Source organism: Atta colombica, unplaced genomic scaffold (assembly GCF_001594045.1).
Source record: "Atta colombica isolate Treedump-2 unplaced genomic scaffold, Acol1.0 scaffold10, whole genome shotgun sequence".
Lineage (NCBI taxonomy): Eukaryota > Metazoa > Arthropoda > Insecta > Hymenoptera > Formicidae > Atta > Atta colombica.
Genome location: NW_017259184.1, coordinates 610,049 through 626,145, shown reverse-complemented (window position 1 = coordinate 626,145; position 16,097 = coordinate 610,049). Strand labels below are relative to the sequence as shown.

General features: G+C 29.9%; 3 protein-coding genes across 4 annotated transcripts in view; 2 read left to right on the top strand and 1 right to left on the bottom strand.

Moving 5' to 3' along the window:
- Positions 1-4,518, top strand: part of LOC108684453 — a 14,401-nt gene extending 9,883 nt beyond the window's left edge. The window contains exons 10-17 of one of the 2 annotated variants that reach the window (XM_018188776.1): positions 253-306; positions 1,613-1,918; positions 1,989-2,375; positions 2,557-2,821; positions 2,931-3,137; positions 3,244-3,381; positions 3,840-3,898; positions 4,153-4,518. In XM_018188776.1, coding sequence (XP_018044265.1) covers positions 253-306; positions 1,613-1,918; positions 1,989-2,375; positions 2,557-2,821; positions 2,931-3,137; positions 3,244-3,381; positions 3,840-3,898; positions 4,153-4,404 — 1,668 coding nt within the window. In that variant the 3' untranslated portion in view covers positions 4,405-4,518. The remainder of the gene's footprint in view (positions 1-252; positions 307-1,612; positions 1,919-1,988; positions 2,376-2,556; positions 2,822-2,930; positions 3,138-3,243; positions 3,382-3,839; positions 3,899-4,152) is intronic. The other variant, XM_018188784.1, reaches the window with a different exon arrangement.
- A 5,354-nt stretch (positions 4,519-9,872) lies between these two features.
- On the top strand, positions 9,873-13,076 carry LOC108684285 (dyslexia susceptibility 1 candidate gene 1 protein homolog). Its single transcript, XM_018188526.1, has 7 exons — positions 9,873-9,992; positions 10,492-10,729; positions 10,861-11,059; positions 11,210-11,834; positions 12,097-12,197; positions 12,274-12,427; positions 12,870-13,076. Exons 1-7 carry the CDS (start codon positions 9,873-9,875, stop codon positions 13,074-13,076), a joined length of 1,644 nt encoding a protein of 547 aa, XP_018044015.1.
- Positions 13,077-14,182: 1,106 nt separating this feature from the next.
- Positions 14,183-14,847, bottom strand: LOC108684274 (vascular endothelial growth factor A-like). The gene is made up of 2 exons (XM_018188514.1): positions 14,776-14,847; positions 14,183-14,528 (listed from the first exon to the last, which is right to left on the bottom strand). Exons 1-2 carry the CDS (start codon positions 14,841-14,843, stop codon positions 14,183-14,185), a joined length of 414 nt encoding a protein of 137 aa, XP_018044003.1. The 5' UTR covers positions 14,844-14,847.
- Positions 14,848-16,097: the final 1,250 nt, after the last annotated feature.

Sequence of the window (16,097 nt, the reverse complement as noted above, 5' to 3'; positions counted from 1 at the left end):
TCCTTTTTTTTTTTTTTTTTTTTTTTGTAAATAATTATTAGATAATGCATTGTTCAATGACGTTTCCGTGATACGTAGCGCATATACTATATCTGTACATACTTTCGTGTGTATGTGTGTAAACTATGAGTGCAAGTATCACATATGTAAGTTCACCGCAATCGCACAGTGTGTATATTGATTTCATTTTCTTTGTTTTTGTTTTTTTTTTTTTTTTGCTTATACGCTATGCGTGTCGTTGGTTGCTTGCAGAGTCAATATAAACTCTCATTAGCGGACGAGGAAGTGGAAAAACTCAAGGCAAAGGTAACGTAACAGTTACGACAGTTACTTAATAATATTAACTAATCGACCATAATCGAATTAGATTTATTTAAATAATTATAACTGCTAGATTTAATAGAAAATTTATTAATATTAATGCAGAAAGTATAAACAAATCTATTTTACAAGTTAAAAAACATGTTTTTATACTATAGCATGCTTCTGTTAATCTTTCAAATTTTTCACGCTTTTCTCTTTGCCTACATTGTAACATCAAAATGCATGTAATAAACAAATGTATATTTTTATAGCTTACAGCTTATATGTATATTAATGTATATAAGTAATAAGAATTTCGTATTCTCTATTCATTTTTTATGTTATTATTTTATGCAAAAAAATAAATATTTTATGTACAACAATTATGTATAATATATATCAAATATTTTTATATATCTTATATCTTTTTATAAAAAGATATAATCCTTTTGATAAAAAGATATTAGCTCGCAATTTCATTGAAGAAAATTCTAATAAATAAAAATCATAAACATTCTTTGCTTGCAATGATAATTTATTAAAAAATACTTAAAATATTTTTAAACAGTCTCCTTACCTTGCAGATATTTATTATGTTATTGCTTTGTTATATTACTAAATTATAATATTTTGAAACTGTCTTTTTCTTTCTTTCTTTTTTTTGGTAAATTGCATGCTTCCATTATCTTTACAGATAATTTCTCTTCCCCCAATCGACATTAAATAATCTTTAACTTTTAATTTTTGCGCCAAAACATAAATATTTGATTGATTATATTATTATACGATAAACAGCACAATATTCAAGAAATTACAGAATGTACACAATTACCGATATTGAATATCGGATATCCGATATAAAACATAACATCGAATCCAATCGGATATTCGAGAAGGTAATTTCTTCGAGTCAGACATCCGACATTTTCCGGATATCCGACCAGATTCCGAGAGTGTCTTCTAAAAAAAAAACCTATAGAGAAACAAATTGTAATTTTGCAATAACATATAAGATATTAGCATCATGAGTATGCATATTTATTTGGAGAACATTTATATAAGAAAGAATCAATAATTTTATGATATCAATTTTCAATTGGATATTTTCCCGGATATCCCTAGTTATTTAATGATAACTTTTAAAAGAAATATTGCATATTTTTACTGAAGTTTTTTTATTCAAAGTTGTATTTTCTATTAGATATATCTCAAGTTGATGCTTTGGAGACACTTTATCTGTAATGTTACGTCATATGTATTTTATAATCTTACTTAATTAGTCATATTATAATCTCCATGTTTCGGACAGTTAGTAGAATTGGAAAATAGCGGAGCGGGTAGCGAAGAATATGCAGCCAAATTACGGGAATCGGGATTACGTCTTCATGAATCGGAAAGAGCATTGGGCACCGCCCGCCAGGATCTATTGACGGCTAGAGAGATGTTGTCACAGGCGACGGCGCAAAACGCAGCTCTGCAACAGAAGTATGCTAGGGCCAGAAGGGCCGCCAGAGTTCTGCGTGCGGACGTTACAGTCAGGGACGAGTACTATGAGCAATTGTTGCGGGAAAAGGATACGGAATACAACGCATTGGTGAAAAGTCTCAAGGATAGAGTACGTGTCGAAGCATTTGACTGATGAATTGGTTTTAAAGAGAACAAATATTTTTAAAAGATTATTTTAGGTGATCACATTAGAGGTGGAGCTGACGGAGACTCAGAGACGATTTGGTCTACCGGTACGGTTACCATACGACAATGCCACTACTAGGATAGTAACACCACAGTTTTCTCGCAAACAACTGCCACCGCCACCTTCATCGACCAGCTGCCAGCTTTCTGATACAGAGACTTCTGATCTTAGTAGCCCGGATGACGGTGACAAGACTGCTACTGTGGAGAGGAAACTGCCTCTACCGCTACCAGTAAAGGAAGAATTAGATCGTGCTGTCCCAGCCCATCGTCTGTTAGATAATTCTGCTGGCAAGAGCAAGGCGGAACTGGCCAGCAGAGGCGGCTTGGCAAATCGTCAGCTACCCAGGCGATCCGGAGGTCTTAGCAACAGTAGTTCTGTATGTCATCTCACATTAATTCAATTTAAGCCGTAATTGTAGCATACATTGCTTGTTCGGGGATTATGCTCCAAAATTAGAACACAAACTTTAGAATTAATGATAGAAATGAAAAATAAATTTAATGTTTAAAAATTTATTTGTTTTTATGAAGTTGTACGATAAAAAATTCTTATTTTAGGATTACGGATTGGACGAGTCGGGTGACAATACGGACGATGATTCTTCCTCAAAATTAACTTCGCAAGACAGCAGCAGGTCACCCAATGACTTAACAGCGACTAAGCAGTCCAACTTGAGTTCCTATTCCAGCACTTCATCCATCAGTTCACTTAAGGGAAAATCGCACATGGATCCTATACATCCTACCGCGATTCGGCAGCATAGCACCATTAGTTCACAAGTCAGGGCGATGACTGAACAAAGTTGGCCCCAATCGCAGAAAAGTATGTCAATGTGTTAGTTTCAATACGTCGACTGTTATTATCCAAATTTTATTATACATGCGGTTATAATTCTCTTATTTTTTGATATATTAACAATTTTTTTCGGTAGCTTTAACTGGACCTCCTGCATCATTGGCAGAACAGTTGAAGCAAGTTCTGGCTGAACGGGAAAAGCGACTTGGCGGAAACGACTCCTCAAGGGAGAGCTCTGGAGATTTCAGTGATCTCAATAATCCTCATAATAATGATCCAACTATGGTTACACATCATCTCGTGGAAGAGATACGGCAAGCTGTCAACGAGGCTAATCAAAGAGGTAAATAATAATTAAATGAAATTGAAAATGGACAGTTCGAATTTTAAAAATTTTAAATTTTAAAAACAATAATTTCGTTGTAAATTAAACTTATTATTGTTTTTAGTGAAAAAGGTATCGATTCCTCCGTCGAATTTAATCGGTAGTGCAAGTGCCCCCTGGCATCATCCAGGAAGTTCTCCATCAAGTTTGTCCTCCGGCGGTTCTGTGAGTCCTCCCGGCGTTGATCCTAGTTCTTTAAAAGGTAACATTACAGGTACTTCATAAGTTATACATTGATGTTTATGTGTCAGCACTAACGCTTCAATCACTCGATCAGGAATTATAATTAAAAATTCAAATTGAAATTAAGAATTTTCGAAATGATGTCCATCAATTTCTTTTTAATTAGCTTCTGCGCAGTTAATAGCACTTTATTTAAGGACAATTTTGCTTTACTCGCTTAAATTTGCTTAAATGCATAATTTTTCTTCATTCTTTTTTGATGAAAATATTTATAGAAGACATTTAACGAAATAATTATTAACAAAATGTAAAATATGCTAGCATCTACAGTACAGATAATGATTAATTTCTGATAGAGTGATGACTAATAGCGTGACAAGACTCTCCACTTTATACTTACTTTCCATCATGCATGCATTATCAATATAGATTCGAGCACAGTTTGGTTGCCCGCTCACCTAAGCGACTTTGGTTTAGGTGACAAGAAGTCCCACTTCTGGCAGAATGCGCCAGTTGCAGATTGGTCCAAGGAGCAAGTGAGTATTCAATCAATTGATCTAGGAAGAGTAAATTTGCAATTAAGGAAATCATTTTTTCCGCAAATTTTTTTAAATAAGTATATTTATTTTAAAAAATAAATATTTGTGTATTAGAAAACTTATATTTTAAGAGCTAAATGTTATATTACTTTCAGTCTTTAATAAAATAATTAAAAAGAAAAGCGAACAAATTTTTTTCCTTTGTTTTTAATATCTTTCATTTTTCTCTAAAAGCAAGAATATTTTTCCAGGTGTGCCAATGGCTGACCGGAATCGGTTTAGAGCATTATTCGCCTCAATTTTTGGATAATGGGATCAACGGAAGTAATTTGCTACGCTTGGAATCGAGGGAGCTGAAAGCCTTAGGGGTTTATGGCGAGGCTAAGGCCCATTTGAAGCGCAAACTGAAAGAGTTAAGGGCGCAGGCCGATCGCGAACGCAAAGAGCGTAAGGAAATCGAGCGAATGCGACGGAAAGCGGAAAAAGCTGCGCGGAAAAAGTAATTTGCGAATAAATTAGGCGCGTTCGGTATCAATTAGACACCCGGTAGGTTAAATATAGATTTTTTGGGCGCGAAGTGTACAGGGTATCTCGAAAGAGGTAGGGAGGAATTAATACATTGGACTTTATTGAGAGATCAAGAATATTTATCTAAAAAATTAGAAAACAAATTTTCCAAGGAAGATTGAGAAGAAGTTTGCCAAAGAAATATAGGTGAAATTGGAAATGACGCCGTCCATTTCATACAGGGTGTCACCTAGAAAATTAAAAATCATTTTAAAAAATAAAAAAATACCATATATTCATCAAACAATGAAAAATTTTATATAAACATCTTCTGAATTGTGCTTTTATTAACACTCATCTTCTCGGATTTCTTTTCTTTTACTATCCTTTAGACTCTTTAGAGTGTATTTAATTGGTTCTGGGCGCGCGCACACATACACACACACATACACACACACACACACACACACACACACACACACATACAATTAAAATAATTAAAATTATTTAAGTATGAAATAATTTATATTTCTTCACATTTGATATTATATAATTATTTCAAATCATTCTTAATATTACTAGCGTGAAATAATAGTATTAAAGCCGTATATAGTATTAATTGAAAGAAAATGATTTATGCGTATTAATTATGATTACGCGAAATAATACGATTAATTAACAAATCTTCAACATAAAACTCTTAATATTACTTATCTCTAGAAATTAATCATAATTGGGAGAATTATTATTGTTTTAAGAATTTATTGCTAACTTTTGATGAATTTTTAAATTAATGTTGATGAAACGAATAGTTATTAATCTTAATTTTAATTATTATTTTCCAATAATAATTGGAGGCACGTAACAACTCAAAATAATTGCTATAATAATCACATTGTTAATTAGCTAATAACTTAAATTGCACCTCCTTGGGACACCCAGTATGTCCTGGCATTATCTTCGAGATACTCCGCTTCCGTTCAATCATAATCTATTTCCTTAAACGAGGCCCATATATTGCGCCTCTGCATTTACTTGTTGTCGCCATACTTATATTATCGCTATTAAGTATTTTTTTTTCCTTAGTTATTAATACTATTTAAAAGTGTGTATATGCAAGTATGCGCGTGTATGTTGTGTATGAATGCGTGTAAAGACTATAGCAATTTAGCTAAATAGTCGTGTTCTAAATATGAGTTAGTGGTTGCTCGATTTTCGCTTTAATAAATGCTGTTCTTTTACCGAAGAAATAAAATCGTGTACCGCTCTTAATTTTAGATGGGTCGTCTAGAACGCGAAAAATGTGTAATAAAACATCATGTCATTTAAATACACTCTTTTGTAATTGTATGTACGTATAGTATACATACTTATATAGTGTTACATAAGGATTATTCCATATTTATTTCTACGATCGCGTTTTACGGCGCTTTTTCCATTAAGACTCGATCTTTCAAGTAGACGTTCATATGTCTCTTTTGTCGTCCTCTTCAATTTTATATAAGCAATGCGTCGTCAATTATTAATTAATTATTAATTACTTATTAATGATATGTCTCTGATCGATTATCATGGATTTTGAAACTGTTGAAAGTTTTTAAGTTGAAGCTTTTGTAATTGCCAAATTGTCTAAACAATTTTATTGCTTGTTAAATAATTATGGCATTTTGCATTGTAATCAAAAAGAAACAAATAGATTATTCTGTAAAAGTTTAGAGAGCAAAAATCCGGAGTGCTTAAGAGTACTAAGGTTTTTATATTTCCTACTTTATATCAATAGCAATTAATATACATACAGTTTATCAATTAAATATATTGATATTTTTTAATAATAAGTATTAAATATTAGCATATATTGTTTAATCGATGTTTTTTTTTAATTTAAATTGATGTTGAATATAAATTCGAATGTTAATAATGTTCTAACGTTAAATAATAAGGAATAATGATTCTTATATGAATAATATTTATAATATGAGAAAAAAAATGTAATTTATAGTAGCAATAGACTTGAGAATACTTTTTTCATATCAATATCATATCTTGTTCTCTGCAATTAAGATTCTCTATAAAAATATTTTGTTGCAATAGATCAATTACTGTATCAATTTAGCCGAGAGGAAGGAATGAAATTGATCAGAGACAGCCTTCGCAGCTAGTTACTTTGTATAAGAGATATCTCTTCGTAATTTATACTTATTCACTCCAAATTTGCTCAAGGCAATCTTTTCACGCACCGAGTCAGAGACATTGAGAGACTTGCATTCTCCGCTCCCTTGTGTTTCCCACAGAATCAGTCAAGTGCTTGCGAAATATTCGAAGATAAGTCCTTCAATCGTCGAGTCATATTCACGATTCGACTCGAATCGAGTCGCTGTAAATTTTGCGACAGATCTAATGACATTCCACATCGGATAAGAATAAAGCCCGAGCCGCGATTCCCGCACGAGAGGGATCCCGAGCGAGCAAGTGGCTGCGAAATGCTCTATTGAGAAAAGAGAAAGAAAGAAAGAGAGAAAAAGGAAGCAGAAAGCTCACTCTAGACATGGGAGCGTACTTATTTATAGTAACTTTGAACAATTTTTTTACGCTCCGTTTTGAACATTTCGAAACGCCTCGTCGCGAGTAGTCAGAAATGTTGAACTTCGGGACGTATTGTGTAAATATACATATGTACTGAAATACGATGAATAACGACTGTAACCGGTGAGATAATTAATATGTATGTGTATGTATGTGTGTGTGCATTGCGTGCGTGTGCGAGCCGTGTGAGTCGCGGAGCGACAGGAAGCGATTACAGTGTCATAACGTTACTCCACAAGAGGCATCAACTTTGAATTTTTATGATCGTAGATCCTTATAGAAGTCCTCCATTAATCCGCATTATTTGGCGATCGCAACGCGACACTTGTTGTTTTTGTTATTACACTCACAACGAATTGCGGGAATGAATCGTCCGTGTTTCTTATAAGAATTGTAATATGGTATCAGTTGTTATTGATGAAACGTCAGTGGAACGATCCTCCTGCATTTCGATTATACATAACGAAATCTTTTGCTTTTTTCCCTTCCCTTCGAGATACTTCCTCAATTGTAAGCTAAAAACTTTTTTGTTTAGATCTTGAGGTTTGAGGATTTATCACGTGGTAGACGTAGACGTTTCTTGGATATTTGGAATCTAAAGAAATCGGATCTTCTCGTTTTTAGATCTTTCCTGGAATTACGATCTTTGTATTTTTAAATCTTCAGAAATTTTGGTTTCCTGGAAACGGAATGTTGTAATTCTGTTGTATTCCGAATTCTTTTTTTCTGAGTTTGTCGATCCTTTCAGTCCTTGGAATTTTGTAAAACTTTAAAAACTTAGGATTCTTCAAACTTCGGATCTTTGAATCTCAAAACTATAAATTTGAGGTATTTTAATTTTCATGGAATTTTAAAATCGAATCCTTTATCTTGAGATATCTAAACTCTTGTATTTTAAAATGTTTAAGACCCGGTTGCATCAACTTTGATTTTAAGCGAAACTTAAAACTCTCTATTTTTATTTTAAAACTGAAAAGAGACAGGGACAAAGAGAGTTTTAAGCCTCGTTTAAAATTAAACGTTGATGCAACCGGACCTTAGTTAATCAGTTTATTTAATTGCAATCCGATTGCTTTAAAACTGTTAACAGCTGTTATGTTTAGATCCTTTTTGCTCTTTGATTTTTTGAATCCTTAAGTCCTGGATGTATTTCCGTTCCTTAAGGATCTTTCACAAAACTGACTGAATTATCATAAGTTATATAGCCAATTTTCAACGAATCACTTAGCCACGTAAATACGAGAAGCGCCTCACACACGATCTGATTAATAGCAGAAATCCAATAGAGATTTTTAAATAAATCTCGCGCCATTCCTTCTTATCATCACTCAAAATTAAGAACTGCTCAGAATCAGTGGCAAAAATGAATACAAATTTATATAATTTGGCGAAAAGTGATGACTGAGGCTTTTTTTATCAACACTAATTTTTCGCATGGATTCATATAAATTTGTATTTAATTAAATTTACTACGACTCGAGTGGTTTCTTATTTTTGTCAGAGATTTATTTAAACTTGCGTATTTATTGCTAGAATAATAATAAATTTAGCATAATTAGTCGCGAGTAGTAAACCTGTTTAATTTTAATTTAATTTTATATCATAAATATTTTGAGCTTCAAAATATATTGATAACATTTTTTTCTCAAAAACATTATCACGTACTTTTCCTACTCGCTTTTGTCAGATCGCGTGTGATTTGAGTCATGTACACATTTCCATTGATTTGAGATTGTTATTCACAAGAGTGATGATTGAAATGATAGAGAGAGAGATAGGTAAAGATGATCATGGAGGTACATGCGAGACGGCAGCTTTTTAATATGTCTACGAAAAGTATTGTCAAACAAATACTCTTGAACGTTTTAATTAAAGGTAATTCGTACAGTACATAAAATTTGCCTTTTATTCTTTTAATGTTTAATTTAATATTTAAATTTACTAAAAAATTTACTAAATAATTTGGCAATTCTTTTGCTTAAACCCTATAGGCGCAAAATATTCCTAGAATGTTATAAATATTATTTTAAAAAATTAAAATAAGTTATTATAATATTTTGAGAATATTGTATAATATTTTTTAATATTATGAAAATATTCTATGAATGTTATATGTTCACTTGTATAATTCTTGGTATATTTCCTTTAACATCCCTAAAATATTATTAAAATATTTATTAATATTAATTATTTTTTTTTATATATTTAGTGTAGTTTGAATTCAATCTAATCATGCGAAAATGTCTTATCAGTCTATGCTACGTCTTGTGCTTAAATAACATTTCGATATGATTTTACGTACATATCTAGTCCTACAACTGCATGCCAAAATTATTTTTAGTCTACACACACACACACACACACACACACACACACACACACACACACACACACACACACACACATACATATATATATATTTAAACTGAACCGATGTAACAGTTTTACAAATTAAAGTAAATGTTATAATATTTTTTAATATTCATACAATATTACAGTAACACTAAATAATGTTACTTAATAATCATGTAATATTATCAAGAATGCACATATAATTATCCATTAATATTCTAAGAATATTATTTAATATTATATAATTTCAGTAAAATATTCTTCGAATATTAATATTCTGAAAATATGCCTAAATATTATTTAATATTAATTAATATTATGTGAATATATGTCTATAGAGAAGAATATCCATATTTATGTTACAGTTATTAAAATCAATCTGAAATATCATGAGCAATTAGTTCTCTTCGTGGTTGCTTAGATATATTTGTTTGATCGATATTTTACACAACATTGTAAGGTTTTATTGAACAAGAACAGAAGTTGTACCGATTTAAACAAATTGTTTGCGATAATCTAAACTTGAATTATGGCGATAATTATAAAAGATTATCAATGGCGACAGACAGATAAAAGAATAATAATTTACGTGCCTCTAAAAAGTCGCCCTAAAAACGTGCATCTATTTGTTATGGATAATTACGTAAAAGTATTCAGAATATTTTCTAAACATTAAAATAATGTCTTTAGATTTAAATAATCAGAATATTTTTTATCTTTTTCTTTTCTTTAAAGTTAAAGTCTTTCTCTAGATGTAATTTTCGAATTTAATTATATTTTTTAATATATTAATTGATTAATTGATTAATTGATATATTTAAAATATAAAACTTAACCAAAGTTTTGAAGAAAATTTTTTTTATTGAAAATTATTTTTTTCTTTGTATAATATTTATATGTAAGCGTATCCAATATATATAGTAGGACTTAATGTTTGAAAATAATCGTTTACTTTTAATTGTAATGATTCTTGAAAGCAATATACAATTTTTAATTAAGAAACTTGATATATCAGAATTATATTAGGTATAATAAAAAGAAATCCATTATTTTTGCATGAAATTGAATGGAAAAATAATGGATTTCTTTTTATTACACCTAATATGTAAAACCAATATTCGCAAAGATGTAACTAATTTTTGTTGAAGATTAGTTTTTCGCCCTTTATTTTGGAATTATTTCTGTGGGAAAATGTGCTTGAAGAGGAAAGTGAATGTACTTTGACGGATACCGAAGCTATTTTCTCTTTACAAAAAGCAAACTTGACTGTTGATTGGCCGATTCTCGAGGTGGAAAACATTAGTAAAAGTGAAAAATATCATGCTAGAAATCAAGTTTTAGAGAAAGCACAAAAGGTTTTGGAAAATCGTGCAAAATGTAAGAAAGGTAAGGATTGTTAATAATATGAACAGATTTTTATGAGTCGTTTTTTGAAGTCATAAAAAGGATTAAGAGAATAGAACTTTAAAAAATTATAGTCTTGTTTAAAAAATAAAATTGATGCTCGCCACTTACAGAGAAACTTCAAAATCTGCAAAAAGAAGCGATAAAAATACAAATCAATTTGGATACTGACACACTGAATAAAATAGAAGCCTTGAGAGACAGCCATCGGAAGGCCGCGATGCAAGATTTTGAAGATTGGCGATTAAATGCAGAAATACCGTTCCTTCAAAATATTTCTGGCAAAGTGCAAAAGAATAGGAAGACATATAGGTATTATTTTAAAGAGAAATGAACATGAAAATTTTTTAAAATATCGTAACTTAGATATTTTGAGAAGTAATAAAAGAAAAGTAATTTTGAAAAAGCATAATTCTATAAAAATTAGCTATTTTATATTTAATCAATATATTTTTCTGAAAGACCTCCACTTCAATGGTTCAAAGATGATCTTGGTATCATACAAACTCGAGAAACCGACAAGAAGGAACTAGAAGGAAATCAACAAGATAAATCAATAATTATAGAAGAATTAGAGAAAGAACTAATTGTCGAAGAAAAACCTGAAGAAGGTTTAACTGTTGAAGAAAACATAAACAAAGATTTAATTGTTAATGAATCAATAGAACAAACGAATTCAAAAGATGATATAACCCTCAATGAAAATATCGGGAAAAAAGCAGATGTAGAAATAAAGGAGACAACAAATATGAGCAAGAATTTTAATTTTGCTGAATATTCTAGTTATTCCGAGGATTCCGAATCAAATGAAGAGATTACATCCTCTAAATCTTCGACAAATTCTTTAGTTAAGAAAATGGATCAGAAACTCTTACAAAAATTTTGTTCGAAGACGAAGAAACAAGGATCAGATCGGGATTTAATTGACAGGATACTGGAGAGTCGATATCCTAAAATAAATCAAATATTCGATGAACCTACGAAGGCAATTCCACTTCCTAGAAGAAGTGGAACAATCAACGTAACTTTTTCCGAACGGGCCTTCCCCACTCCTGCAAGAGAGAGTTCCTTTATTGAAGAACAGGAAGTATGTATCTTTAACGTAAATTCTATTATAAATTTCTTTTTACTAAGAATCTTATAGAAGTTAATTATTTTTTACAAAAGAAAAGAATATTTGACAAAAATATTTGACTTAGAAAGAAGTTAGAAAATTCATTTTATCTTAGAAGGAACTCGATGAGAAATTAATTTCTTTTCAGCAACAGTTTAAATTTGAAGTTTTGATTTAAATATGTACAATTTTTAATATAGATGTATATTTCAAATGCAGTTTGTGCATTTTTTAGTGGCTCTCCAAACAAGCAGAGGCCAGAAGAAAAACAGGATTCGTTGCCGAGGATCTTCGTCCTGAAGAACAGGATCCACAATGGTTAAAAGACAAGGGCGAGTATGTTGACAAATGCGCTTTGTCACATATTTTCTTATTCTTAAATTACATTTTATTTAATCATTTTGTGTTTTAGTGATTTCTTCAAAGCGAGAAATTATTTAGCTGCCATCAGTGCATATACGCATGGAATCAAAATCAGCGACAAGATGGCGGCACTTTATGTAAACAGATCTGCTGCACATTACGCTCTTGGAAATTATTACAGGTGTATTGATGATTGTTCTAAGGTAATTAAAATTACAATCAATAAACTATATAGAATATTTTTTCTAAGTTTAAAAAAAATTTAAAAGGTTGTAGAGAATAGAGAAAAACATAAAAATATAAGAAATATATGTATAAAAAAAAATAATAGTATAATGTATATATAATGATAAAAATGTAAGAAATATATGTATAAAAAAAATAATAGTATAATGTATATGTAACGATAAAATAATAAATTATATAATAAATATTAAAAATATAAATGGAAATAGAGGAAAGGTAAAAATAAATTGAAGTTAAAAATAGAAATATGGTATAAAGATATTTATACATATATATAAATTGAAAATATAATTTTATAAAACGAAGGATATAAATAGAAAAGGTTCTATCTCATAAATATTTAATCCTAATTATGAAATATATGGAACACTACAATTGTTAACGAGACTTTTTTTTTAGGTATTGGAGTTAATGGAACCAAAGTGCGAAAGCAACAGAGCATCACGAGCAAGGTGTCACGCTCGTCGAGGTGCTGCACTTTGCAAATTATCTGCACCACAGCATGGAATCCCTGAATTAGAAACTGCTTTGAAGCTAGATCCGAATAACAAGAGCATTCAACATGATCTATATGCTGTTAAACAATATTTTAATATAAAGGAATGAAAAAAAGAAGATTGATGAAAGAATGATTGATGGGGTTAATTTTCTAAAAATTTTACTCCTGTAGAAATTTTAAAAATATTTTAATTTATTGAAATTTATTTTATTTATTTGTGCCATATCAATAAGTTGATTAGATGTATATAATATACATACAAGTATAATTAAAACAATAAGATATGTAAAATACTTATTTAAAGTGTACATACAAATTACTTAATTCTCTTATATTTATCATATTACTGATGTCTTCTACGAAGCAGTTTAAGTTTGTTTAAACTTTATGTTTATTTTTAAAAAATATAAAATATGATACGAAGAAACTATCATCAAGACAAAGTTCTTATTTTTTAAATTCTATATTCTTGATTCTATAATCTTGATTTTGAATACATTTACTTATTTTTATTTTCATGTACTTTTAACATTCAGATATAACGTTTGTGATAAATGCATGCACATATAAATATGATATAAATATATTACTAGTATATAAATATATAGTTTTTTAGTTTTTATTTTCGTAGTTTTTTGTAATTTTTAATTATAGGCCGTTGCTATTTCAAATATTATTAATATAAATATATTTGTTTATATTATTAATATAAACATATCTATAATATATAACAATATGTTTATATTATTAATTTATTGAAAATTTTTACACGTCTAACATTGGTAATAACTCGATCGGAGTCCAAACACCATTTGTTTTATATTCATTTCTATATCTTTATTTTTGTTTTAATTTGTTTTAGCGCTTACTAATATTATATTTTACTTAGCTACTTACTTATATTTTTATGTTTTCACTTGGTTTGTAGCTCTTCTTAATATATATTTAATTAATTAATTATTTGAACATTCATATCATGCATTTTAAATTGTTAAGATAAACTTTTTGGTATATTCTAAAATACAGATTTAAAATAAAGATTCGAAATCGCTGTATATATATGCTTAGTTATTTTAAATTTTCTAGCAAAATTTAACAGAATAAGTAGAAATTAATAATATAGTTTTAACAAAATTCTAATCGTCAGAATAAAATTATCATTATTTTTATTATTTATCTAGGAACAGTGTATTTTTAAAATTGTTTTCTTTTTTTAAAACCTGGATTTTTTCATAGCCAGAATTTTATCCATGCAAGCACATTTAGTATGCTCCACAGCATGGATGACTTCATGATGACGATCTCGTTGTTGATCTATGCGATGCCTGACCATAAAGACAAGAGTGACGTTTCTGATTTCGATGGGAGCACAGATCTGTTTAGAATCAGGGCAGCATCCTGATCCAGCACAGCGTGTCAGAACCGTGGACGCGGGATAAAAAGCTTCGTCAGGCCCGAGGCCTACGGTCAAGAGATCCTCTACTGCAATCGCTCTTGATTGGGGTAACAGACATTGAAATTGGTGCACCAGTTGAACGTGGCTCAAAAAATCACTGTCCCTGTTTTAATTAAATAAGAAGAATTAGACTACAGAAATATCCAAGTAACTACAAAAATGTAGACACGAAAAGAAAAGATGATGAATAAAAATGCAGAGGAAAACAATGATAATTAAATATATTAAGAAAATATATGAAGAACGAAGAAAGAAAGAAAAATTAATATAAGATAAAAAGATCGAAAAAGAAAGAAATAAGTAATAGCTTGTTAAAGAAACTGAAAAACCTGATTACATTATTCTCTCACCTGTGATGCCTGCCAACAGCAATTAATGCAAACTGAACGCAGATTACTAACAACAAAAATTTCGTCATCTTTGAAAAGTGACTTTTAAAATATTTTAAGTTTGGTTGTTTCACAATTTGTAGAATCACTCCAGTATATTTAGTAATAATAAATCATTAAATTTTAACTATTACTTCAGTTAAATTCAATAATTACTGTAATATATTTCTAAAGCAAAGCACACTTTTTTTAAACTAATCAACAATGTTGCTCAATAAAATTAAGTCTTGAATAGCAACCACAATATTTTCCAAATGTACTTCAATTTGATTCATCGATTATATTCTCTTTCAAGGAAATCGGGTTATTGTATTAGCAAAACAAACTTTTCTACATTAAAACGGAACTTTAGATGTTAGAAATCCTTGAAAAACCTCTAAGGTTTTTAACTACGATTTTTTTCCACTTGAACAGTAAAAGAAGTAAATTAAAGAATTTAAGAAAGTAAAAGATTCAAATTTTTCTTCAAATCAAGAAGAAACTGAATTGTTTCAGTCATTTTCAAATCAATCACAAATTAATCTTCACTTCCTTTAATTTCTTTTTAAAAGAAGAAGTCAACTTCCTTATCTTATTCCCAAAAGTATTTCTCCTTTTCAGAAATACTTAATTAACTATTCCGATAAATTTTTTTAATATGCAATATCGATTTTTTCCAAAGGCCAACTTCCTTCGACCTGTTCTTTGATCTTCACGATTGGCATCGAAGAAGCTCACTGCAACTACCTCCAAGCTCTGCGATCAGAAATCTTTCATTCTGTGTATATACGTAACTGTTATCCAGTTTTTCCCTCACTTCGTCCTGCCTTCTCCGATTTCTTCTCTCTCGTTGCCACTTGCTCTTCAATTTCTCTTCGCAGAAAGGTCTTCCTACGGATTCCCGGTAAGAGAAGAAGATTTGAGGAGGGATCAATCTAACCGTTCCGAGAAACTCTTTGAAATGACTGTAATTACTAAGAGTACTTCGCGTGACTTTTCTCTTTCTCGCTTCATTTCCTTCTGAATTCTTCTTCCTGTTTTCTTTTCTCTTTATGTGATCACCTGGTTTGGGATGCAGAAATCCGAGAAGTACAGTGAAGATCGAAGTCATATTTTTAAAATTAAAATTGATCAAAAATTTTTAATTTAAATAAGTTTTAAGATTTGGCATTTAATATTCACTATCTTGAAATCATGTTATTGTAAATTTTATAATGTATTTATAATGTAACACTTTAATAAGACTAAAATTTTAGTAATTAAATTGATTTAATATTGTTTACTATAAAAGGTATATATATATA